Source organism: Mesoplodon bidens (genome assembly GCF_964165515.1).
Source record: "Mesoplodon bidens genome assembly, chromosome: X".
Classification (NCBI taxonomy): domain Eukaryota; kingdom Metazoa; phylum Chordata; class Mammalia; order Artiodactyla; family Ziphiidae; genus Mesoplodon; species Mesoplodon bidens.
The window spans coordinates 47,729,588-47,757,276 of NC_138163.1; the positions used below are offsets into that span (position 1 = coordinate 47,729,588).

Consider the following 27,689-nt stretch of genomic DNA (forward strand, 5'->3'; position numbering starts at 1 on the left):
TTGTTTTTAATTTTTTTCTTAATAATTATTTTTTACTTTAATAACTTTATTTTATTTTATCTTACTTTATTTTAATTTACTTTATCTTCTTTCTTTCTTTCTTTCTTTCCTTCCTTCCTTCCTTCCTTCCTTCCCTCCCTCCTTTAGACAACGAATCATCCCAAATTGAGGAGGTGGACTTTGAGAGCAAGATTTATGATTTTTTCCCCTTTTCCTCTTTTTGTGAGTGTGTATGTGTATGGTTCTGTGTGAGATTTTGTCTGTATAGCTTTGCTTCCACCATTTATCCCAGGGTTCTATCTGTCCGTTTCTTTCTTCTTAATGATTATTTTTTATTTTAATAACTTTATTATATTTTATCATACTTTATTTTATTTTACTTTATCTTCTTTCTTTCTTTTTTCCTTCCTTCCCTTCTTCCTTCCCTCCTTCCTCCCTGCCTCCCTCCTTTCTTTCTTTCTTTCCTTCTTTCTTTCTTTCTTTCTTTCTTTCTTTCTTTCTTTCTTTCTTTCTTTCTTTCTTCCTACTTCTACTAATTCTTTCTTTCTACTTTTTCTCCCTTTTATTCTGAGCCATGTGAATGAAAGGCTCTTGGTGCTGCAGCCAGGAGTCAGTGCTGTGCCTCTGAGGTGGGAGAGCCAACTTCAGGACACTGGTCCACAAGAGACCTCCCAGCTCCACATAATATCAAACGGCGAAAATCTCCCAGAGATCTCCATCTCAACACCAGCACCCAGCTTCACTCAACGACCAGCAAGCTACAGTGCTGGACACCCTATGCCAAACAACTAGCAAGACAGGAACACAACCCCACCCATTAGCAGAGAGGCTGCCTAAAATCATAATAAGTCCACAGACACGCCAAAACACACCACCAGACGTGTACCTGCCCACCAGAAAGACAAGATCGAGCCTCATCCACCAGAACACAGGCACTAGTTCCCTCCACCAGGAAGCCTACACAACCCACTGAACCAACCTTAGCCACTGGGGACAGACACCAAAAACAACTGGAACTACAAACCTGCAGCCAGCAAAAAGGAGACCCCAAACACAGTAAGATAAGCAAAATGAGAAGACAGAAAAACACACAGCAGGTGAAGGAGCAAGATAAAAACCCACCAGACCAATAAAGTTGTAAAAAAAAAATCAGATGACACGTATGGTACAGAACTAGGATGAAAGAAAATTCAGTCCAGATTGGGCAGTTTTATTAGGACTAGAAGTAGTGTGTTATATCATATGATTCTGTTTATTTGTAAATCTTATCCACATGTGTAAACTTAGTTTATTTTGTACACGTTTACCAATTTTAAACTGTCTATCCTATTATTCCCTTAGTACCTCAAACATAGCAACCACTATTTTTTTATTGGAGTATAATTGCTTCACAATGGTGTGTTAGTTTCTGCTTTATAACAAAGTGAATCAGTTATACATATATATCTGTTCCCATATCCCTTCCCTCTTGCATCTCTCTCCCTCCCACCTCTCCAAGCGGTCACAAAGCACCGAGCTGATCTCCCTGGGCTATGCGGCTGCTTCCCACTAGCTATCTACCTTACGTTTGGTAGTGTATATATGTCCATGCCTCTCTCTCGCTTTGTCACAGCTTACCCTCCCCCCTCCCCGTATCCTCAAGTCCATTCTCAAGTAGGTTTGTGTCTTTGTTCCTGTTTTACCCCTAGGTTCTTCATGACATTTTTTTCTTAAATTCCATATATATGTGTTAGCATACGGTATTTGTCTTTCTCTTTCTGACATACTTCACTCTGTATGACAGAATCTAGGTCTATCCACCTCATTACAAATAGCTCAATTTCGTTTCTTTTTATGGCTGAGGAATATTCCACTGTATATAGGTGCCACATCTTCTTTATCCATTCATCCGATGATGGACACTTAGGTTGTTTCCATCTCCGGGCTATTGTAAATAGGGCTGCAATGAACATTTTGGTACATGACTCTTTTTGAATTATGGTTTTCTCAGGGTATATGCCCAGTAGTGGGATTGCTGGGTCATATGGTAGTTCTATTTGTAGTTTTTTAAGGAACCTCTATACTGTTCTCCATAGTGGCTGTACCAATTCACATTCCCACCAGCAGTGCAAGAGTAGCAACCACTATTTTTAAAGGGTTTACAGCCTTGCCTATGGTATTATGTATACAACAGTCAATTTAACTATAATGGTCAAATGGAAAATGGGGAAGAGGGGAGAGGCTTACCACTAGATCCTTACAGCACGCAGTTGAAGGATCCTTTCTGGTCAATCCCAGGAACATATCTTCTGTTCCCACCTGCTGTTTGAACACAACTTCATATCTGAAGAAAAAGCCAGTGATATAGAGACTCAAATGAAAGAGCAATTTCCTGTCAGCAGAAAACTAGAAACTTATGAGGACATGCTATTACAAAAAATAAAAGGACAAAATAAAGTGCTTGCAGTTTTTCAGGCATGTAGCAGAAAATAAGGGAACAAAAGTCTAGAAATTCAGTCAAAAATACCCAACACTGTCAGGATTTATGTTGTGTATACTGTTTTCTAAAAATAAAGCTTCACTATTTCAGAGCTATACAAATAAAATAGATTGAGGGAACTTCTAATAAGATTCTAGTAAGAGTAAAAGCAGAAGAAAAAAGGAAGTTCCTTTCCTGGAAAACAATTGCTTAGAAGAATAGTGAGCCCATAACCCAGGGTTTTATGGATAAATGGAAACCTTCCTCTGTTCAATTTAAGCCTCAGAGTAGAGTTAGAAAATCCAGGTTTAGTACTCTTTCTGTCATTAACTGTGTTATCTTGGTCAAGTCACAAACTCATGTGCTCAGCTTCCAGATTTGTACAATTTATGGGAGGGGGTGGGTTTGAACTAAATGATCTCTATTGTGTTTTCTACCTCAAAAATTCTACAGTAGAAACATGGGTAGTGTAGTCAGCACAGGTACAACTACAGTGTTTAGAATCTAGTCCTACAGAATTCTTAGTCCAGTGAAAGGTTTTCCTGGTATTTCACCTCACACATGACAATTCACAAATCTTTCCTTGCCCCCAAGTTTGGGACCCTAGGGATAGAGTGGTTTATAGAAACCCCCAGCCATAATGAACTATATCTTTTTATTTTTTAATTTTAATTTTATTTATTTATTTATTTTGGTCACACTGCACAGCATGTGGGATCTTAGTTCCCTGACCAGGGATCGAACCCACACCCCCTGCACTGGAAGCACAGAGTCTTAACCACTGGACTGCCAGGGAAGTCCCTACCCTATCTTTTTAGATGGAATGAAGTAAGTAAACATTTACAAATATTTGAAGGAAGATTTGGTATTTGACTAGATATAATGAATGACAGGAAAGCATCAAAGATGATGCTGAGGGCTTCCCTGGTGGCGCAGTGGTTGAGAGTCCTCCTGCCGATGCAGGGGACAGGGGTTCATGTCCCGGTCCGGGAAGATCCGGACCGGATCTTCATGCCATGGAGCGGCTGGGCCTGTGAGCCATGGCTGCTGAGCCTGCGCGTCCAGAGCCTGTGCTCCGCAACGGGAGAGGCCGCAGCAGTGAGAGGCCCGCGTACCGCAAAAAAAAAAAAAAAAAAAAAAAAAAGATGATGCTGAGGTTACTAGCTTGGGTGACTGGGTGAACAGTGAAGCCACTAACTGTGATTGGGAATGTAAGTGGCGGGGAAATGGTGAGTTTGGTTTAGGGTGTGTGGAGTGTGAGATGCTTTGGGACATTCAGGCAAATATATATAGTAGGCAGTTGGAAAATTGTATCTGGAGACATTGAACTTCTGACCACTTGCAAATAGGAATGCCCAAGGATGAAAGAGGGACTTCTCTGAGTTGGAATAGGGCTAACAGTAAATAGCTATTTGAGATAGGACACTTTTTTCTTAATAGACTGTAACAGCTACCAGGTATTCACAAAGGTGAAGCCAAGTTAAAACAAAACAGAAAGATATTGATCTATGTGCCCAGGACTCCCACATGGGTTGGCTCTAGCTACTGCTTTCCTCTCATTCATTATATCTAAACAAATACGAAATCTTCCTTCAAATATCTCTCAAATAAAGACACTCATATTTCTCTCCAAGGCCAGTGACTTAGCTCAGGCCCTTATTATTTTTAATTTGGTAACTTGTGATTCTTCTTTTGTGATCTGCCTGTTCACCTTCTTTACCCATTTTCTTCTTTACCAATTGGGACAGTTTGGAATGTATTTGCATAAGATAGAAAATTGAGATTAAAAAATCTTATAAAGCAATTTTCTTCATATCCTGACTGCAGTTCTTGTTCATTTAAAGCTTTGAGGGATATTCTTTCTATAGAACATCAAACATCAGGATGAAAAATAAAAATTTACTCAGATTTGGAGCTAGCCACATATGGATGTTTGACATTCATTAAACTATGTGACAAATGAATGACTTAAATCTTACCTTTCATAGGGATGTGTGGGCAATGTATAAACATAACCTGGGATTCACTCCCTTCATACTTAAGATGCAGACAGAAATGTTTTAAAATCCCCTTTGATTTCTTTTTTTATGAGGTTTACTGTTTTTTACATTGTTTATTTGAGAGCTGGATACTTTTTTTCTAGTTAATTATCTGCGGTCTCCCACTGCTTCTATTTTCAGAACTGACATAGAAGATAGAAGCATCATTTTTTTTTTAAGCATTGGACACAGTTTTACAGTCAGGATTAGAAAAGTTCTCAGATCATTTTTGCCATAGAAGTTTTCAAGACATTATAAAACACACTATAATTTAATAAATATTGCCTTTGTTTTTCAAGCTATTCTAAATATTCAAACAAGATTTTATTTTAAAATACATATTTAAAGCTTAGTGTGTTTATTTATTTATTTATTATTATTATTTTTTACATCTTTATTAGAGTACAATTGCTTTACAATGGTGTGTCAGTTTCTGCTTTATAACAAAGTGAATCACTTATACATATTAGTGTATTTAATCATTAATTTCAATTATGTACGTAAACACACTTTAATCCTTAACAGTATGAGTGATTTCACTTATTAGTACGAAAGGTTTTTTATGATAATTCTAAAATTCATATTTATAATTCCTATTGAAAAGACTAGAAAGCAAGCCTTCAATCCTGCCTGCACAATATACTAAACATAATCCTAAAATAACTAGTAAATTAGTCCAGGTAACAGCTGATAATTGGTGGGAGACCATAGCCTTTTACTAAAATTGTGGAACACTGAGTAATTAAAAGCAAGTCTTTGACACAAAAACATGGCATAATAATTTAGCTTGTATGAATGCTTGTAATTTAATGGGCTGGTTTTACCCACTGTTACTTCCACATTACACAACTAAATGATATTAAATATAAAGTGATAATGGAAATGACTACTTTTCACTTTTTGTTAGATAATAACTGAAAGAAAGGTATTATGTCTTAATATTTGTTTCTGCTCTAGAAGGAAAAAAAATCATCAATTACACATGCCTTCTGTGTGTCACCATAGTTTTATATTTTATAATATAAAATTGTATATTATATATATTATTATATATATATATATTATATTATATTATATTATATTATATATGGTAGAAGTTACATTATGAATCTTGTCAAAAGCTGGTATCAGATGACACATCTAACTTAAACCACAAAAAACATGTTCCTGGCTTCATTTGACTTACTCTGGTGTTTCTCTAATATCCCACACATCATGGTACTCTGCCCCTTCTGGAACCTCCTCTGGATTCCAGATGTGCTCACTATTTTCATCACTTGTTTGAGGGATGACTGTGAAGAAAGGGAAGATAAAGTTGAAGCGTTTGCCTGTTTTACCTCTTGAAATTGCTCCTGTTCTTCTTCATACTAAGTTTGGGATCACTGAAGTGAAATATTTTCTATTTGTAGTCGCTAGCTTGTTTTTTGATCAGAGAAGCTAAATTCGTAACAATTGACTTAAATTTTTTAATCAACACACAGCCAATACATTGAAGAGTTGTAATAATAATTGTAGAAAATTTGGAAAAGACATATAAGCAAAAAGAAGAAAATAAAATAATCTACAATCTAACCACCCAGAGATGATCAGTGATAGCATTCTGGTGTACATCTTTCCAGTCTCTCTCTCTTTCTCTCTCTCTCTCTTTCTGTATATGTGTGTATATCTATATCTATATCTACAGAAATATATATACATATATGTGTATATACACATATAAAATATATAATATATAAATATTTAGTACATAAAGTAACATATTGTGTATAAAATATATATATTATATACAACATATATGCAAAGAAATATTACACATTTTTTCAGAAACAAATAGGATCATACATAAAATATTTTTACATAAAAGAACAAATCAAACATGCAATCAATATGATTTGGATAGAAATATTTTATCTTGCCTTGTGTTTTACTATTTAAAAGCCCCTTGATACCTTTTCCATGCAAGTCTGACATAGTTCTTTAAAAATACTATCAGTGAAAGAAACTGAAAACAGTAGAGACAATGATCATTTTTAATCCATTATTTTCCTCATATAGACAAGAGCTCTAAAGAAAATCTCTCTTATTTGTCCTTTATGTCAACTGAGCACATGCCTGGGGTTTCTACATGTCATCTTTAAATGTTTGAAAGTAAATGGGGGCTCACACCAATGAGTACTTGCCAGAACAGTTGCTGCCAGAGTCTTCATCCCCGCAGTGAGCCACAGCCACCCACAGCCACCTCAGGAGTGCCTCCAATAGTAGCAGTAATGTTTAACCATTCAGAGGACCTTCAAGATGGCGGAGGAGTAAGACGTGGAGATCACCTTCCTCCCCACAAATACGTCAGTAATACATCTAAATGTGGAACAACACCTACAGAACACCTACTGAACGCTGGCAGAAGACCTCAGACTTCCCAAAGGCAAGAAACTCCGCATGTACCTGGCCATGTGGCTGAAAGGATCTTGGTGTTCCAGCTGGGTGTCAGGCCTGAGCCTCTGAGGTGGGAGAGCCGAGTTCTGGACCACCAGAGACCTCCCGGCTCCACGTAATATCAAGCGGCGAGAGCTCTCCCAGAGATCTCCAACTCAATGCTAAGACACAGCTCCACTCAACAACCAGCAAGCTCCAGTGCTAGACACCCCATGCCAAACAACTAGGAAGACAGGAACACAACCCAACCCATTAGCAGACAGGCTGCCTAAAATCATAATAAGTTCACAGAAACCCCAAAACACACCACCAGACGTGATCCTGCCCACCAGAAAGACAAGATCCAGGCTCATCCACCAGAACACAGGCCCCAGTCCCCTCCACAAGGAAACCTAAACAACCCATTGAATCAACCTTAGACACTGGGGGCAGACATCAAAAACAATGGGAACTACGAACCTGCAGCCTGTGGAAAGGAGACCCCAAACACGGTAAGATAAGCAAAATGAGAAGATGAGAAATATGCAGCAGAGGAAAGAACAAAATAAAAACCCACCAGACCAAACAAATGAAGAGGAAATAGGCAGTCTACCTGAAAAAGGATTCAGAGTAATGATAGTAAAGGTGATCAAAAATCTTGGAACTAGAATGGAGAAAATACAAGAAATGTTTAACAAGGACCCAGAAGGACTAAAGAGCAAACAATGATGAATAACACAGGAAATGAAATTAAAAATTCTCTAGAAGGAATCAATGGCAGAATAACTGAGGCAGAAGAACGGATAAGTGACCTGGAATATCAAACAGTGGAAATAACTATGACAAAGCAGAATAAAAAGAAGGACACTACATAATGATCAAGGGATCAATCCAAGAAGAAGATATAACAATTGTGAATATTTATGCACACAACATAGGAGCACCTCAATACATAAGGCAAATGCTAACAGCCAGAAAAGGGGAAATCAACAGTAACACAATAACAGTAGGGAACTTTAACACCCCACTGTCACCAATGGACAGGTCAACCAAAATGAAAATAAATAAGGAAACACAAACATTAAAAGACACATTAGATGAGATAGACTTAATTGATATTTATAGGACTTTCCATCCAAAAACAACAGAATACACTTTCTTCTCAAGTGCTCATAGAACATTCTCCAGGATATACCAAGCCTTGGTATATTTAAGAAAACTGTAATCATATCAAGTATCTTTTCCGACCACAACACTATGAGATTAGATATCCATTACAGGAAAAATCTGTAAAAAAATACAAACTCATGAAGGCGAAACAATACACTATTAAATAACTAAGAGATCACTGAAGAAATCAAAAAGGAAATCAAAAATACCTAGAAACAAATGACAATGGAGACACAATGACCCAAAACCTATGGGATGCAGCAAAAGCAGTTCTAAAAGGGAAGTTTATAGCCACAAAATACTAACTTAAGAAACAAGAAACATCTCAAATAAACAACCTAACCTTACACCTAAAGCAATTAGAGAAAGAAGAAAAAAAAACCCAAAGTTGGCAGAAGGAAAGAAATCATAAAAATCAGATCAGAAATAAATGAAAAAGAAATGAAGGAAACAATAGCAAAGATCAATAAAACTAAAAGCTGGTTCTTTGAGAAGATAAACAAAATTGATAAACCACTATACAGACTCATCAAGAAAAAAGGGAGAAGACTCAAATCAACACAAGTAGAAATGAAAAAGGGGAAGTAACAAATGACCCTGCAGAAATACAAAGAATCATGAGCGATTAATACAAGCAGCTCTATGCCAATAAAATGGACAACCTGGAAGAAATGGACACATTCTTGGAAAAGCACAACCTTCCGAGACTGAACCAGCAAGAAATAGAAAATATAAACAGGCCAATCACAAGCACTGGAATTGACACTGTGATTAAAAATCTTCCAACCAACAAAAGCCCAGGATCAGATTGCTTCATGGGTGAATTCTGTCAAACATTTAGAGAGAGCTAACACCTATGCTTCTCAAACTCTTCCAAAATATAGCAGAGGCAGGAACAGTCCCAAATTCATTCTACGAGGCCACCATCACACCTCATACCAACCAGACAAAGATGTCACAAAGAAAGAAAACTACAGGCCAATATCACTGATGAACATAGAGGCAAAAATCCTCAACAAAATACTAGAAAACAGAATCCAACAGCACATAAAAGGATCATAAAACATGATCAAGTGGGATTTATCCCAGGAATGCAAGGATTCTTCAATATATGGAAATCAATCAATGTGATTCAGCATATTAACAAACTGAATGATAAAAACCATATGATAATCTCAATAGATGCAGAAAAAGCTTTTGACAAAATTCAACACCCATTGATGATAAAATCTCTCCAGAAAGTAGCCATAGAGGAACCTACCTCAACATAATAAAGGCCATATATGACAAACTCATAGCCAACATTGTTCTCAATGGAGAAAAAGTGAAACCCTTTCCACTAAGATCAAGAACAAGACAAGGTTGCCCACTCTCACCACTCTTATTCAACTTACTTTTGGAAGTTTTAGCCACAGCAATCAGAGAAGAAACAGAAATAAAAGGAATCAAATTGGAAAAGAAGAGATAAAACTGTCACTGTTTGCAGATGACATGATACTACACATAGAGAATCCTAAAGCTGCTTCCAGAAAACTACTAGAGCTAATCAATGAATCTGGTAAAGTAGCAGGATACAGAGTTAATGCACAGAAATCTCTTGCATTCCTATACACTAATGATGAAAAATCTGAAAGAGAAATTAAGGAAACACTCCCATTTACCACTGCAACCAGAAGAATAAAATACCTAGGAATAAACCTACCTAAGGACACAAAATTCCTATATGCAGAAAACTATAAGACACTGATGAAAGAAATTAAAGATGATAGAAACAGATGGAGAGATATACCATGTTCTTGGATTGGAAGAATCAACATTGTGAAAATGACTATACTACCAAAAGCAATCTACAGATTCAGTGCAATCCCTATCAAACTACCAATGGCATTTTTCACAGTACTAGAACAAAAACTTTCACAATTTGTATGGAAACACAAAAGACCCCGAATAGCCAAAGCAATCTTGAAAAAGAAAAACGGAGCTGGAGGAATGAGGCTCCCTGACTTTAGACTATACTACAAAGCTACAGTAATCAAGACAGTATGGTACTGGCACAAAAACAAAGCACAAAATCAGTATGGTACTGGCACAAAGAAATATAGATCAATGGAACAGCATAGAAAGCCCAGAGATAAACCCACGCACGTATGGGCACTTTATCTTGATAAAAGAGGCAAGAATATACAGTGCAGAAAAGACAGCCTTTCAATAAGTGGTGCTGGGAAAACTGGACAGCCACATGTAAAAGAATGGAATTAGAACGCTCCCTAACACCATACACAAAAATAAACTCAAAATGGATTAAAGACCTAAATGTAAGGCTGGACGCTATAAAACTTAGAGGAAAATATAGGCAGAACACTCTATGACATAAACCACAGCAAGATCCTTTTTGACCCACCTCCTAGAGAAATGGAAATGAAAACAAAAATAAACAAATGGGACCTAATGAAACTTAAAAGCTTTTGCACAGCAAAGGAAACCATAAACAAGACGAAAAGACAACTGTCAGAATGGCAGAAAATACTTGCAAATGAAGCAACTGACAAAGGACCAGTCTCTGAAATTTACAAGCAGCTCATGCAGCTCAATATCAAAAAACAAACAACCCAATCCAAAAATGGGCAGAAGACCTAAATAGACAGTTCTCCAAAGAAGATATACAGATTGCCAACGAACACATGAAAGAATGCTCAACATCTCTAATCATTAGAGAAATGCAAATCTAAACTACAATGAGGTGTCACTCACACCAGTCAGAATGGCCATCATCAAAAAATCTACAAACAATAAATGCTGGAGAGGGTGTGGAGAAAAGGGAACCGTCTTGCACTGTTGGTGGGAATGTAAATTGATACAGCCACTATGGAGAAGGGTATGGAGGTTCTTTAAAAAACTAAAAATACAACTGCCATATGACCCAGCAATTCCACTACTGGGCATATACCCTGGGAAAAAATAATTCAAAAAGAGCCATGTGCCACAATGTTCATTGCAGCTCTATTTACAATAGCCAGGGCATGGAAGCAACCTAAATGTCCATCGACAGATGAATGGATAAAGAAGATGTGGCACATATATACAATGGAATATTACTCAGCCATAAAAAGAAATGAAATTAGAGTTATTTGTGGTGAGGTGGATGGACCTAGAGTCTGTCATACAGAGTGAAGTAAGTCAGAAAGAGAAAAACAAATACCATATACTAACATATATATATGGAATCTAAAAAAAAAAGGGATTCTGAAGAACCTAGGGACAGGACAGGAATAAAGATGCAGACATAGAGAATGGACTTGAGGACACAGGGAGGGGGAAGGGTAAGCTGGGATGAAGTGAGAGAGTGGCATTGACATATATACACTATCAAATATAAAATAGATAGCTAGTGGGAAGCAGCCGCATAGCCCAGGGAGATCAGCTTGGTGCTTTGTGACCACCTAGAGGGGTGGGATAGGGAGGGTGGGAGGGAGATGCTGAGGGAGGGGATATGGGGATATATGTATATGTATAGCTGATTCACTTTGTTATACAGCAGAAACTGACACAACATTGTAAAGCAATTATACTCCAATAAAGATGTTTTTTTAAAAAAAGAGAAAGTAAATAGGCATGCTAAATCCCAGCTTGCATTTTTTCCAACTGTTGTGGCAACAAATGGAGACCCACATTAGGTGCAGAACATTATTTTGATTACCGTTAAGCATTCCCAGAGATGCACCTGATTGTCAGGTTTTCAATTCTGCGAGTTCATTTGAAATGATCTGCTTCCATCTAGCATGGGCTTTGTAAAGCATAATTACAGATTTATATATAATGTTTTACATATGACTCATTGTTCTTAGAATTTAGAGGTTATTAGATTTACATTATCAGAAATACAGGCAGCACAGTAATACATCCAAATTTGAACTAGTCTTCTGTGAAGTGAATATCTCATGAATAAGGCAAATAGACTCTTGAGTATGTAGAATAACTGAAATTTAAAAATTGTCCACTCAGACCTCATTTCAGTCATTATTTTAAACATTTTTCCAGACAAAATCTTTTACAATTACCTAAATTGATGAGAGTACTTCATTTCCTCTCCCTGTCCACCCTTTGGTAACTGTGATCACGACCAACAGAATTACAGATTTCTATATTTTTAAAGATCTGTAAAATGTTCAACTCTGTGAAAATGTATAGCCCAAAATGCTGGGAAAACACCCAAAAATATTTATTCTAGTTTACTGGACCCGTGATTTTATAAGTCACCCCATGGGCTTTAATTTATAAGCTTTTCAATATAAGATATAATTGTGTAGTTATTTGTTTCATTGTGTTCTCCAAAGGACTATTAGCTCAATGGGCGCAGGGACCCTTTCTATTTTGATCTCCACTGTACTCTCAGAGATGATCATACTACCTGGTACATAATTAGCTCTCAACAAATATTTATTGAATGAATTAATGAATTCTGGGAAATTACCAGAATATAGCAGCATAGAATGTGAAGAAGTTAAATGTCGTGGTAACTAGACCCTAAATAATAAAAAAGTTACCTAACCACATGGGACTTTCTTCGTATTCCATCTCAGGAAATATGCCAAAAAATGTGAATAACTAAAGGCAAATTAATTTCCATTACTAGAAAAACAACTTACCTGCAACACTAGAGTAAAAACAACATCTTTATATGTAAATAGTTGTTCATCATTCCCACAATTATTTCAGTTCATCTTTGATAAGTGCTAGTGTTAGTTAGTATTACTCTCCCTATAATTTTGCTCCCAAAGAAAAGATTATACTGATTATATTGATCTATATGCTTTATTAAATAACTTACCTTTAAGTGCTTCCCTTTTTGGAGGTCCAAATTTCCCAGAACCCATGGCTCCCATTGCAGATGAACTATTTGACTGTAGGAGAGGAAAAAATGTCCAAAATTCTGTAATTACTACTTGTATAAATTACATGACGAGTGATCCTTTAAATTTGATAAGCTTTCCATCTACAGTTTAATTAAGTTTCCCAGTTTAATTATCCATTGCTGTTATATAACCAAGAGACACATATCAAGTATTATTTTGAAAGTGTTTTCATTGTCCTTTCAAAAAGTATTTGGTTTCAGACTTCCGGGGAAGATGGCGGAAGAGTAAGACACGGAGATCAACTTCCTCTCCACAGATAAACCAGAAATACATCTACACGTGGAACAACTCCTACAGAACACCTACGGCACGCTGGCAGAAGACCTCAGACCAATCACAAGCACTGAAATTGAAACTGTGATTTAAAATCTTCCAACAAACAAAAGCCCAGGACCAGATGGCTTCTCAGGTGAATTCTATCAAACATTTAGAGAAGAGCTAACACCTATCCTTCTCAAACTCTTCCAAAATATAGCAGAGGGAGGAATATTCCCAAACTCATTCTATGAGGCCACCATCACCCTGATACCAAAACCAGACAAGAATGTCACAAAGAAAGAAAACTACAGGCCAATATCACTGATGAACATAGATGCAAAAATCCTCAACAAAATACTAGCAAACAGAATCCAACAGCACATTAAAAGGATCATACACCATGATCAAGTGGGGTTTATTCCAGGAATGCAAGAATTCTTCAATATACACAAATCAATCAACGTGATACACCATATTAACAAATTGAAGGAGAAAAACCATACGACCATCTCAATAGATGCAGAGAAAGCTTTCGACAAAATTCAACACCCATTTATGATAAAAGCCCTGCAGAAAGTAGGCATAGAGGGAACTTTCCTCAACATAATAAAGGCCATATATGACAAACCCACAGCCAACATCATCCTCAATGGTGAAAAACTGAAAGCATTTCCACTAAGATCAGGAACAAGACAAGGTTGCCCACTCTCACCACTCTTACTCAACATACTTTTGGAAGTTTTAGACACAACAATCAGAGAAGAAAAGGAAATAAAAAGAATCCAAATCAGAAAAGAAGAATTAAAGCTGTCACTGTTTGCAGATGATATGACACTATACATAGAGAATCCTAAAGATGCTACCAGAAAACTACTGGAGCTAATCAATGAATTTGGTAAAGTAGCAGGATACAAAATTAATGCAGAGATGTCTCCAGCATTCCTGTACACTAATGATGAAAAATCTGAAAGTGAAATCAAGAAAACACTCCCATTTACCACTGCAACAAAAAGAATAAAATATCTAGGAATAAACCTACCTAAGGAGACAAAAGACCTGTATGCAGAAAATTATAAGACACTGATGAAAGAAATTAAAGATGATAGAAATAGATGGAGAGATATACCATGTTCTTGGATTGGAAGAATCAATACTGTGAAAATGTCTCTACTACGCAAAGCAATCTACAGATTCAAGGCAATCCCTATCAAACTACCACTGGCATTTTTCACAGAACTAGAACAAAAAATTTCACAATTTGTATGGAAACACAAAAGACCCCGAATAGCCAAAGCAATCTTGAGAACGAAAAACGGAGCTGAAGGAATCAGGCTCCCTGACTTCAGAGTATACTACAAAGCTACAGTAATCAAGGCAGTATGGTACTGGCACAAAAACAGAAAGATAGACAAATGGAACAGGATAGAAAGCCCAGAGATAAACCCACACACATAAGGTCACCTTATCTTTGATAAAGGAGGCAGGAATGTACAGTGGAGAAAGGACAGCATCTTCAATAAGTGGTGCTGGGAAAACTGGACAGGGACATGTAAAAGTATGAGATTAGATCGCTCCCTAACACCATACACAAAAATAAGCTCAAAATGGATTAAAGACCTAGATATATGGCCAGACACTATCAAACTCTTAGAGGAAAACATAGGCAGAACACTCTATGACATAAATCACAGCAAGATCCTTTTGGACCCACCTCCTAGAGAAATGGAAATAAAAACAAAAATAAACAAATGGGACCTAATGAAACTTCAAAGCTTTTGCACAGCAAAGGAAACCATAAACAAGACCAAAAGACAACCCTCAGAATGGGAGAAAATATTTGCAAATGAAGCAACTGACAAAGGATTCATCTCCAAAATTTACAAGCAGCTCATGCAGCTCAATAACAAAAAAACAAACAATCCAATCCAAAAATGGGCAGAAGACCTAAATAGACATTTCTCCAAAGAAGATATACAGACTGCCAACAAACAGATGAAAGAATGCTCAGCATCATTAATCATTAGAGAAATGCAAATCAAAACTACAATGAGATATCATCTCACACCAGTCATAATGGCCATCATTAAAAAATCTAGAAACAATAAATGCTGGAGAGGGTGTGGAGAAAAGGGGACACTCTTGCACTGCTGGTGGGAATGTGAATTGGTACAGCCACTATAGAGAACAGTATGGACGTTCCTTAAAAAAGTACAAATAGAACTACCATATGACCCAGTAATCCCACTACTGGGCATATACCCTGAGAAAACCATAATTCAAAAAGAGACATGTACCAAAATGTTCATTGCAGCTCTATTTACAAGAGCTTGGAGATGGAAACAACCTAAGTGTCCATCATCTGATGAATGGATAAAGAAGATGTGGCACCTATATACAATGGAATATTCCTCAGCCATAAAAAGAAACGAAATTGAGCTATTTGTAATGAGGTGGATAGACCTAGAGTCTGTCATACAGAGTGAAGTAAGTCAGAAAGAGAAAGACAAATATCGTATGCTAACACATATATATGGAATTTAAGAAAAAAAAATGTTATGAAGAACCTAGGTTTTAAACAGGAATAATGACACAGACCTACCTGACAATGGACTTGAGGATATGGGGAGGGGGAAGGGTAAGCTGTGACAAAGCGAGAGAGAGGCATGGACATATATACACTACCAAACGTAAGGTAAATAGCTAATGGGAAGCAGCTCCATAGCACAGGGAGATCAGCTCGGAGCTTTGTGACCACCTGGAGTGGTGGGATAGGGAGGGTGGGAGGGAGGGAGACGCAAGAGGGAAGAGATATGGGAACATATGTATATGTATAACTGATTCACTTGGTTATAAAGCAGAAACTAACACACCATTGTAAAGCAATTATATTCCAAAAAAAATGTATTTGGTTTAATAGATCCCAAGGTAGAATTGATCTTTGATCAGAGTAAATTCCAAGCTCCAGCCCAGTGAATCATGTATTCTTGGGGCTAGGGGAATGAGCCACATTCAACTGTTTGAAAGTTAGAATCAAGTGTTAGAATAAGAGCATCGACCCCTTTGGGTTTTGGCAGTTGTCTGGTCATAGTTAGATGGGGGACAGAAGTATGGGAAAGTTTTATAGAAATAAAAACAAACCACTAAATAGAGTCTAAGTATTTAGACATCAAACAACTCATTCAAAAGTCTTGATAGGGCTTCCCTGGTGGCGCAGTGGTTGAGAGTCTGCCTGCCAATGCAGGGGACACAGGTTCGTGCTCCGGTCCGGGAAGATCCCACATGCCGCGGAGTGGGTAGGCCCGTGAGCCATGTTCGCTGAGCCTGCGCGTCCGGAGCCTGTGCTCTGCAACGGGAGAGGCCACAACCGTGAGAGGCCCGCATACTGCAAAAAAAAAAAAAAAAAGGCTTATAATAGCTTTTACTTCTTTCCACTGTGGATATGAAATACTTCTTCATCCCGTCACCTCATGACACTGAACTAGTGGATTTAAACAGCAACCCCAAATTAATAGTGTCAAATACATGCTGAAGCACTTCAGTCTTCATGCAAGTTCAGGTTTATTTTGCCATCTTCTGTATGAGCAGACATACCCCTTGTATGAGACAGGGACAGCAGACATACTGCCCCTGTCTCACCAGTAGAAGAACAGTTTTCTTTTTTCAGCTAAATATAACACACATTACACCATCAGTATAGCAGCTACCACCTTATTGGTCCCTGTCAGGAGTTCTTCACTACTTCAAGAAAATCCCAATTTTTTCTTTTTTTACTAATTGTTCTTGCTGATGTCAGACTCTGCAGCTCCAATTCACTCCATTGTTGGCAGTCAAAACTTCTTATCGCGTGGTCCTGGCAAACTAGCACCTCCAACTCTCCTTTTCCAGGCCCCTGCCCTTATCTCCCAAGTCTTCAGACAGATACACAAGTTATAATGTCCTGTTTGGGCAAGAGGAATAGGGTCTGTCCTTGAAAGCTGGTGCAAAAGCTCATCTGTGTCTTTTTTATGCTAAATTATTCCAACAGCTATAAATTAGAAATTAATCTGTAACATCTCAAAGGTTTCTGAGACAGTAACTATTGCTTTCCAAAAGGTGCTTCAAAAGTGCTATGTCTGCTGTTAAGGTGTTACAGGCATTTTTATGTGAAAATCCCAAGACAATATTCCATACATTTTTTTCTTTTAAATCACTAAAGTCATATAAACTTGCAATGCTTTTCTTAAGTTATTAATCACCAGAATATTAATAATACTAATAGTCAATCAGGGTAAAGCATTTTTTGGAAACTGAGGGCCTCTTGTTCTGTTGAGTGCTTCCTTCCTCAGCAAATTAAAATCCATAGGAATAAAAACTTGAACATTCCTGACAAAAATTGGTATGCTCTCCATGGACAGTGATGATTGGATCAGTATATCAGAACAGAGGAGGAGTTTCAGTTTATTAACTTAATGAAAATAAATGATTAAAAATAAAAATTTCAAGTGAAAAGATGGATCAGGATAATAAAAACATTAAAAACCATCTGGCAATTGTTTCTTTAAGAATATCATTTCAGCCTCTACCATGAATCTACATCCAATTATCTGAGCAATTTATCATTGCAATTCATGCCACTTTGCAATATGTAAGAGAGTTAGAACATCCTTGTTACACTGTCTGTGCAGAGTGGTAAACCTTATTTCCCAAGGTCTTAAGATCCCCTCGTGAGACAACAGACATGCTCTCTTCCCAATCTCCTATATTCTTAACAATTCTTGGTGGGGATAGTGTAAATAAACCAATGTGTATGCAACAGTTCTAAATGCTGTTTTCAGTGAGTGTATTTTCAAAAACACATCGCTCTTGTAATCGTTCTACAGTTCCCAAGATTAATACATGGTAAAAAATGAAAAGCCAGAAACAAGAGAAAAAAATTATTGATTTTCTGAGTATTCACTTTCAATAAGATCCTCTCCAGCCATCTTATTTAAAAAAAAAAACCTATAATGGAAACTAATAGCAACTTCATGTAATCTGTTAGGTGTCTACATTTTCCCCTGGTAATTACTGTAAATATCTCAGATCACTTCTGTAAATGGTGTGTGGGTAGGACGGACCCACTGCAGATTGTTTGGCTCTGGAGATCTGTTGAAAACAATGCAAGCTGATGAGCTGATGAGTTACCGTGGACCCCTGCTGAACACGCTGTGCTTGCTGGGGTTTCAACTAATGGTGCTTGTTGAGGATCACTAACATCTTGGCAAGGATGTTCTAACAATAACACCTCTTCTAAACTGAAGTAAAAAAAAATGAAAAGCCGTTTCTCTCCTAGAAAATTTAATAGTTCATTAGAAACATTAATTTTTCTCCCACTGCTCTGATACCCCAATTCTATATCCTCTAATGATATCTGTACTGTGGTGTCTGAATGACCAATTATCTCAAAATTGCTTATAACCCAGATATACAGAAACATACATTATTATAGTAATTTTCCTCTATATATTGTACAATTTGGTAAAATGATTCTAGTCTCTCTATTCTCATAAGCACTCATCTTTCCCCTGGAAACACCTTTAGATGCAAACAAACATCTCCATACATAAATGCCAAAGGAAACAGGCTTTGTAACCAGGGGAAGTTCTTATCTCTGAATCTGTTCTAGTTACAAGTTCCACTTTCCTTTATTCCAGATCGCTGTTTCTCTATATGACATAACTTGACCTTTTCTATACTTTTTCTATATGACATAACTTTACCTTTCCCAGGATTTATCATTCAATTTCAGCTAAGGTAGCAAAAACGAGTTTGCCTTCCCAAACTTATTGATATATTGCACTTAACTTTTTCTTCTGTGTCCTATTTGTTGTATATAGTCAATGCTGTTACGAATGGCCTGCTTTTTCTTTCCTTCTTTGGCCTCTACTAAGAATTCTCCCTGACTAAAACTTCTTGGTTCCTAATCCTGGCTCCAAGCTGACTCAGTTCCCATCCTCTACATATTTTATTTCCATTGCATGTCTTATTTGATTCTGCCCTGTTCCATGTAACTTCTTCCTGGAGGGTGGAAGCTCAATCCAGTGTCAATCTGGTTGACACTGGATTGGCTGCCTATTTAGATTATACTACTTGTTTTTCCGCACTATGGCAGAAAAGAATTTGGGGAGCAGAAAATTGATATGTATGTTCATGGGAGATGGTTTATTCATGGTAAACTGGTCATGATAACAAAGAATATTAAAATAGTTTAAAGCAAATTGATATATTCTGCTATAGTACGAGACTATTTTTTATAAATTTATTTATTTTATTTATTTATTTTTGGCTGCCTTGGGTCTTCATTGCTGTGTGAGGGCTTTCTCTAGCTGCAGGGAGCGGGGGCTACACTTCGTTGCAGTGCACGGGCTTCTCACTGTGGTGGCTTTTCTTGTTGCAGAGCACAGGCTCTAGAGCGCAGGCTCAGTAGTTGTGGCACGCGGGATTATTTGCTCTAATGGAATCTTCCCGGACCAGGGCTCAAACCCCGGTCCCCTGCATTGACAGGCAGATTCCTAACCACTGCACCACCAGGGAAGCACCTATAGAATGAAACTTCTGCCACAAATTTTGTTTGCCTTCACATAGGCAGTCTGATAGCCAAGGTTTGCTAATATCTAAGGAGGAGGAGAATGGAGAGCAGAGGGTTACATGGAAGTATTTTGAGTATTCTGACCATACTGGCGGTTACTGTGGAATGGCCAAAGGTCAATTAATGCAACTCTCCTACCCAAAATGAAGCCCATCTTGCTGCTGCAAGCCTCCCTGAGGTTCCCTGTCCTGACCCCAAATGCTACTCAACTAATTAGATTCCACAGCTCTATCTGAGCATGTAGCCGGAAGCCAATTTTAATAGGCTGAAGCTAGTTTGTCCCCTTATTTGGCTCAAAATATTTTCTGTTCTGCTTTCATGTGTAGACAAATTTTTAAAAATTAAGGGTTTGGGGGGCCTAATTAATACTGTCTAATTAAAATTATTTGTTTTATAGAAATATTGTCTAGACTTAAAAATCCTAGCTATCACTCTTTGTAATGGTTGTCAAGCATTCTTTGGCCATAAATATAAATGACAAACATTTTGAAATGTGGCTATTGCTGCCATAGTTACAGAACTATTTTCCTATTCAGTGTTCAGGTAGTTTAGAAAAAATATAATTATGTTTGCTAGAAATGTACTAGAGGTTATACTCTCATGCATAATCAGTCCTGCAACCTCCTGTGAATGTATTAGATAACAGAGCCCTGCTCCCACAGCAAGGTTGGAACAAGTTGTTCAAATACAGTTTCACAACTTAGTGTGATCAGAACACATTCATCTGTAAGTACACAACCACTTGTCCGGACTCAAAGTCATCCTCTTCTGGATAAAGCAGCTTAGAGAGAGCCTGCAGAGCTGAAACTGAGGAAATGGTTTCAATTTCCATATTTTCGGATTCCGTATTTTCAGATTCCATGTTCTGAGGAAGAAGATAATCAGAGAGAGGTATTTCAGACTTCTATTTTATTTAAGACATGAAGATTTTTCTAAATTGTCACATCTCCCTTCTTTCCCTGGATCACTCCATTATCTCTTATTCCTCCTTGAAAATCCTTGTAAACTCCTTCAAATATATGTATTTTGCTGACTCACAGACCTGAGGCAGCAAGTAAATGCAAGTATACAGCTTGCTTTATTAAAACTTCGTGCTCAATCTAACAAGCATTTCTTGAGCACCTACACAGTGGTTCTCAGATTTTAGTGTGTTTAAGAGTCACTTGGGGAGTTAGTTAAAAATGCACATCCTTAAACTCTACCCCAAGAGAAAGGGTATGTCAATGTCATGTAGAATGTACATTATTATTTGGAAACATACTTTTGTAGACTACCTTATTATCTGTCTAATATATGCTGTCTAGCTTGTATATTACTATTTAGTGAACTAAAAAGGATGTTTGTTGGGGGAAATGTCTCAAGGAACTTTACTCATTTCACACTTTTGCCTCAGGCAGGCCGGTATCTTCTGCTTTATTTAAAATTTTAATCAACCCTTGATGACGCCTTGCATTATATTGCTGTTTGAGACCTCTAGTGGGTTGGCTCATTAACTTTAGTGAAAGTTCACACAAAATAAATTGTTTTTTTCTGATTATAATAGTGATACTATATATGTCTGTTGTGGAAGTTTTAGGAAACAATACATTAAAAGTAGAAATAAGAGAATCACAACTACTTGTAATCCTACCAACCAGACATCAGTCTTTTAAATAATCTCTACCGTTATATTTGGAGTAGGAATTCAGGATCTTTAAAAATCTTGGGAGTGTCAGACTTTAATGAATAACCTGAATAAAGACTGTAGAATTAGGCCTATTGTTAGTGATTTGGGCATAAATATAATAGGAATCTTTTCTACACTTCTGCTGATATTTTTTGAATATTATTTTATAAAATTAATTCACAGGAAGCTTTTCTTTAGTGCTTTTATTAAATGATCCACTAAAATTTTTGTGTTGTGCCTAGAACAGTAATACAAAGGAATTCTCAAAAGTGTGCTGGTACAATCACCTGTCAAAGTCAATCTGCATGTAAATGGCGTTTTACAAATCTTTTTTTAAAAATTTATTTATTTATTTATTTATTTTTGGCTGCATTGGGTCTTCGTTTCTGTGCGAGGGCTTTCTCTAGTTGCGGCAAGCGGGGGCCACTCTTCATCGCAGTGTGCGGGCCTCTCCCTATCCCGGGCTCTCTTGTTGCGGAAAACAGGCTCCAGACGCGCAGGCTCAGTAGTTGTGGCTCACGGGCCCAGCCGCTCCGTGGCATGTGGGATCCTCCCAGACCAGGGGTTGAACCCGTGTCCCCTGCATCGGCAGGCAGACTCTCAACCACTGCACCACCAGGGAAGCCCCCACAAATCTTTTGTTTTACTATTATATTTTACCATTATTTTGACATTGCTTTTTCAAAGGAAAACTGATCTGAATGCTTATCAGAGATGTCAAGGGTATGAAACAAATGTTAAATTGCCCTATAGATCTAGCACAGAGGCAAGTATATCATAGTGGTTAAGAGTAAGGGCTCTGGAGTCATGTTGCTTAGATTTGTATCTATCGTTTACTTACTAGCTCTGTGACTCTGGACTACATCATTTAAACTAATAATGATGTCGAATAACTTAATGATAAAACTCATTACATTGAAAACTCATTAAATTGGAAAAGGTGAAATAAGAGCCGATTAAAACAATCTTCTCTCACAGTATGGTCTGGTAGTCTGCTATGGAAATGAATAATTGACACATTAAATTAAACAAAGAGGCTTCTGTTTATATTTTTAAAGTCCTAGATGATTATGTGTTCATTAAATATTTACTTAACATTAAAAGCAAAAAGTTTATTGAAACATTTTTTTATTTTTATTTTTTTATTAGTTTCTGCTTTATAACAAAGTGAATCAGCTATACATATACATCTGTTCCCATATCCCATCCCTCTTGCATCTACCTCCCTCCCACCCTCCCTATCCCACCCCTCCAGTCAGTCACAAAGCACCAAGCTGATCTCCCTGTGACATGCGGCTGCTTCCCACTAGCTATCTACCTTACGTTTGGTAGTGTATATATGTCCATGCCTCTCTCTTGCTTTGCAACAGCTTACCCTTCTCCCTCCCCATATCCTCAGGTCCATTCTCAAGTAATTTTGTGCCTTTATTCCTGTTTTACCCCTAGGGTCTTCATGACATTTTTTTTCTTAAATTCCATATATATGTGTTAGCATACAGTATTTGTCTTTCTCTTTCTGACTTACTTCACTCTGTATGACAGACTCTAGGTCTATCCACCTCATTACAAATAGCTCAATTTCATTTCGTTTTATGGCTGAGTAATATTCCATTGTATATATGTGCCACATCTTCTTTATCCATTCATCAGATGATGGACACTTAGGTTGTTTCCATCTCAGGGCTACTGTAAATAGAGCTGCAATGAACATTTTGGTACATGACTGTTTTTGAATTATGGTTTTCTCAGGGAACATGCCCAGTAGTGGGATTGCTGGGTCATATGGTAGTTCTATTTGTACTTTTTTAAGGAACGTCCATACTGTTCTCCATAGTGGCTGTACCAATTCACATTCCCACCAGCAGTGCAAGAGTGTTCCCTTTTCTCCACACCCTCTCCAGCATTTATTGTTTCTAGATTTTTTAATGATGGCCATTCTGACTGGTGTGAGATGATATCTCATTGTAGTTTTGATTTGCATTTCTCTAATGATTAATGATGTTGAGCATTCTTTCATCTGTTTGTTGGCAGTCTGTATATCTTCTTTGGAGAAATGTCTATTTAGGTCTTCTGCCCATTTTTGGATTGGGTTTTTGTTTTTTTGCTATTGACTTGCATGAACTGCTTGTAAATTTTGGAGAGTAATCCTTTGTCAGTTGCTTCATTTGCAAATATTTTCTCCCATTCTGAGGGTTGTCTTTTGGTCTTGTTTATGGTTTCCTTTGCTGTGCGAAAGTTTTGAAGTTTCATTAGGTCCCATTTGTTTATTTTTGTTTATATTTCCATTCCTCTAGGAGGTGGGTCCAAAAGGATCTTGCTGTGATTTATGTCATAGAGTGTTCTGCCTATGTTTTCCTCTAACAGTTTGATAGTTACTGGCCTTACATTTAGGTTTTTAATCCATTTTGATCTTATTTTTGTGTGTGGTTAGGGAGTGATCTAATCTCATACTTTTACATGTCCCTGTCCAGTTTTCCCAGCACCACTTATTATAGAGGCTGTCCTTTCTTCCCTGCACATTCTTGCCTCCTTTATCAAAGATAAGGTGACCATATGTGCGTGGGTTTATCTCTGGGCATTCTATCCTGTTCCATTTATCTATCTTTCTGTTTTTGTGCCAGTACCATACTGCCTTGATTACTGTAGCTTTGTAGTATAGTGTGAATTCAGGGAGAACAGAATCCCTGCACTTCAGGTGGGCACATGGTCTCTTGGAATAAAGACTACATTTATCAGCCTCCCTTGTAGCTAGGCATGGCCATGTAACTAAGTTTACCCAATGAAATGCAAATGGCAGTATCATGTGAAAGCTTCTGGGAACCTTTCCCAAAAGGGAGCTAAGATATAGCCTCTCCTCAATTTTTTTCTTTGTCCTTTTCTCTTTCCTGATTCCTCCAGCTCCGTTTTTCATTCTCAAGATTGCTTTGGCTATTTGGGGTCTTTTGTGTTTCCATACAAATTGTGAAATTTTTTGTTCTAGTTCTGTGAAAAATGCCAGTGGTAGTTTGATAGGGATTGCCTTGAATCTGTAGATTGCTTTGGGTAGTAGAGTCATTTTCACAATGTTGATTCTTCCAATCCAGGAACATGGTATATCTCTCCATCTATTTGTATCATCTTTAATTTCTTTCATCAGTGTCTTATAATTTTCTGCATACAGGTCTTTTGTCTCCTTAGGTAGGTTTATTCCTAGATATTTTATTCTTTTTTGTTGCAGTGGTAAATGGGAGTGTTTTCTTGATTTCACTTTCAGATTTTTCATCATTAGTGTACAGGAATGCCGGAGACTTCTGTGCATTAATTTTGTATCCTGCTACTTTACCAAATTCATTGATTAGCTCTAGTAGTTTTCTGGTAGTATCTTTAGGATTCTCTATGTATAGTGTCATGTCATCTGCAAACAGTGACAGCTTTACTTCTTCTCTTCCGATTTGGATTACTTTTATTCCCTTTTCTTCTCTGATTGCTGTGGCTAAAACTTCCAAAACTATGTTGAATAAGAGTGGTGAGAGTGGGCAACCTTGTCTTGTTCCTGATCTTAGTGGAAATGCTTTCAGTTTTTCACCATTGAGGACGATGTTGGCTGTGGGTTTGTCATATATGGCCTTTATTATGTTGAGGAAAGTTCCCTCTATGCCTACTTTCTGCAGGGCTTTTTATCATAAATGGGTGTTGAATTTTGTCGAAAGCTTTCTCTGCATCTATTGAGATGATCATATGATTTTTCTCCTTCAATTTGTTAATATGGTGTATCACGTTGATTGATTTGCGTATATTGAAGAATCCTTGCATTCCTGGAATAAACCCCACTTGATCATGGTGTATGATCCTTTTAATGTGCTGTTGGATTCTGTTTGCTAGTATTTTGTTGAGGATTTTTGCATCTATGTTCATCAGTGACATTGGCCTGTAGTTTTCTTTCTTTGTGACATCCTTGTCTGGTTTTGGAATCAGGGTGATGTTGGCCTCGTAGAATGAGTTTGGGAGTGTTCCCCCCTCTGCTATATTTTGGAAGAGTTTGAGAAGGATAGGTGTTAGCTCTTCTCTAAATGTTTGATAGAATTCGCCTTTGAAGCCATCTGGTCCTGGGCATTTGTTTGTTGGAAGATTTTTAATCAGAGTTTCAATTTCAGTGTTTGTGATTGGTCTGTTCATATTTTCTATTTCTTCCTGATTCAGTCTTGGCAGGTTGTGCATTTCTAAGAATTTGTCCATTTCTTCCAGGTTGTCCATTTTATTGGCATAGAGTTGCTTGTAGCAATCTCTCATGATCTTTTGTATTTCTGCAGTGTCAGTTGTTACTTCTCCTTTTTCATTTCTAATTCTATTGATTTGAGTCTTCTCCCTTTTTTTCTTGATGAGTCTCGCTAGTGGTTTATCAATTTTGTTTATCTTCTCAAAGAACCAGCTTTTAGTTTTATTGATCTTTGTTATCGTTCCCTTCATTTCTTTTTCATTTATTTCTGATCTGATTTTTATGATTTCTTTCCTTCTGCTAACTTTGGGGCTTTTTTATTCTTCTTTCTCTAATTGCTTTAGGTGCAAGGTCAGGTTATTTACTCGAGTTGTTTCCTGTTTCTAAAGTGGGATTGTATTCCTATAAACTTCCCACTTACAACTGCTTTTGCAAACAAAAGAATCAGCAATACTTTTTAAGTAACTAATCAAAGACCTCAAAGTATCAAAAGAGAAAAACAATGATCTGAATTTTTAGAAAACTATATTCTAAATTCAATGGAAATGAAGATTCTTCTAGCTTTTTTAGAGGTCTAACAAATTAAGAATAAGTTGTTAAACTATTAAAAACATATTAAAGTTCTTTTGACAAATAGATAACATCGGAAAAATTAAAGCAAGATGCCTTTTTAGGAATGATGCAGTGTTATTTATTTGTAGGACTATCTTTTTTTTTTTTTTTTTTTTTTTTTTGCGGTCCACGGGCCTCTCACTGTTGTGGCCTCTCCCTTTGCAGAGCACAGGCTCTGGACGCGCAGGCTCAGCAGCCATGACTCACGGGCCCAGCCGCTCCGCGGCATGTGGGATCTTCGCGCCCCGGGGTACGAACCCGTGTCCCCTGCATCGGCAGGCAGACTCTCAACCACTGCGCCACCAGGGAAGCCCTGGAGGGCTATCTTTTATTTGTAAATTTGATTTAAAGTTCATCTTGAGCCTGACAATCAAGGTCCTTCTGGATTTAACCCCAACCTAATTTTCTGCCCTTCCCTCCTATTATTCTCCTACCTGTAATCTGCATTCTGTTAAAAACTGAACTGCTAATTAAACATACCCTATAATCTCCTCCCTTTGTACTTTGGAATGTATTCTTCCTTTTGCTTAGACTACCCAGATAGTATAGTGTAGTGATTAAAAAAATATATATTCTGGATCCACACTGCCTGTTTGAACCTGTCATTGCCACTTAAATAGGCCAAGAATAAATTTAAGGCAAATTTAAGCAGGAACTTCATTTTTAAAATATATTGCTAAATCTTTTATTTGAGATTTGGTTGTTTAGAAAGAAAATTTTCTAGACCCTTTTTTTACTCTCACTCTCTTTTGCTAGGCCAGTTCCAGTGGCAGAGTTTTCTAGACAGTGTTTTTAATTTTTCCCACATCAACTTGAATCCTTAGGGTCTTCATAGGTGATTGGGGGATCTCTTTCGGTACTAGCCACAATGAGCTGAAGAGACAGATGCTTCAGAACCAGCTCTTTACCAAAACATTGGAGCCATTTAGGGACTAAACAAGCTCAACCAGGATGACTCCAGACTCACGGCACCAAAACAATAATATCAATAACCTGAGATTAAGTCAGACTCTAGTTGAGAGGGCTGGGGTCTCAGCAGGAATGGCTCTTCGACCTGAACTAATTGGAGAGAAGTCTAGGTTAAATTAGTGAAAATTCTGAATTACACACTATTCAAAAAGAAATGACATTTTATTAATTCAAGTTTATATGGCAAATAAAATCAGGGTAATAAAGAATCACCAAATAGTATCATTTGGGAACTTGGTTAATAGGTAAACACATATCCCTATGTAGAGTACTGACTGTTTATAGCTGAATGATTTCAAAGTATTAAAAGCTCATTTACTCTCTTAAATAAAATTGGCATTTCTTCTGCAACTTTATTTATATAGTACCTTATTTAACAATTCCTGTATT

At 37.3% G+C, this 27,689-nt stretch overlaps 1 protein-coding gene across 1 annotated transcript in view; it reads right to left on the reverse strand.

Annotated features, from left to right (window-relative positions):
* The window catches only part of DNAAF6 (dynein axonemal assembly factor 6), a gene marked incomplete at both ends in the record, with an annotated part of 41,816 nt that extends 21,097 nt beyond the window's left edge, over positions 1-20,719 (reverse strand). Inside the window, 4 exons of the mRNA XM_081223008.1 lie at positions 2,227-2,323; positions 5,684-5,789; positions 12,908-12,980; positions 20,600-20,719. Coding sequence (XP_081079134.1) covers positions 2,227-2,323; positions 5,684-5,789; positions 12,908-12,980; positions 20,600-20,719 — 396 coding nt within the window. The remainder of the gene's footprint in view (positions 1-2,226; positions 2,324-5,683; positions 5,790-12,907; positions 12,981-20,599) is intronic.
* Positions 20,720-27,689: the final 6,970 nt, after the last annotated feature.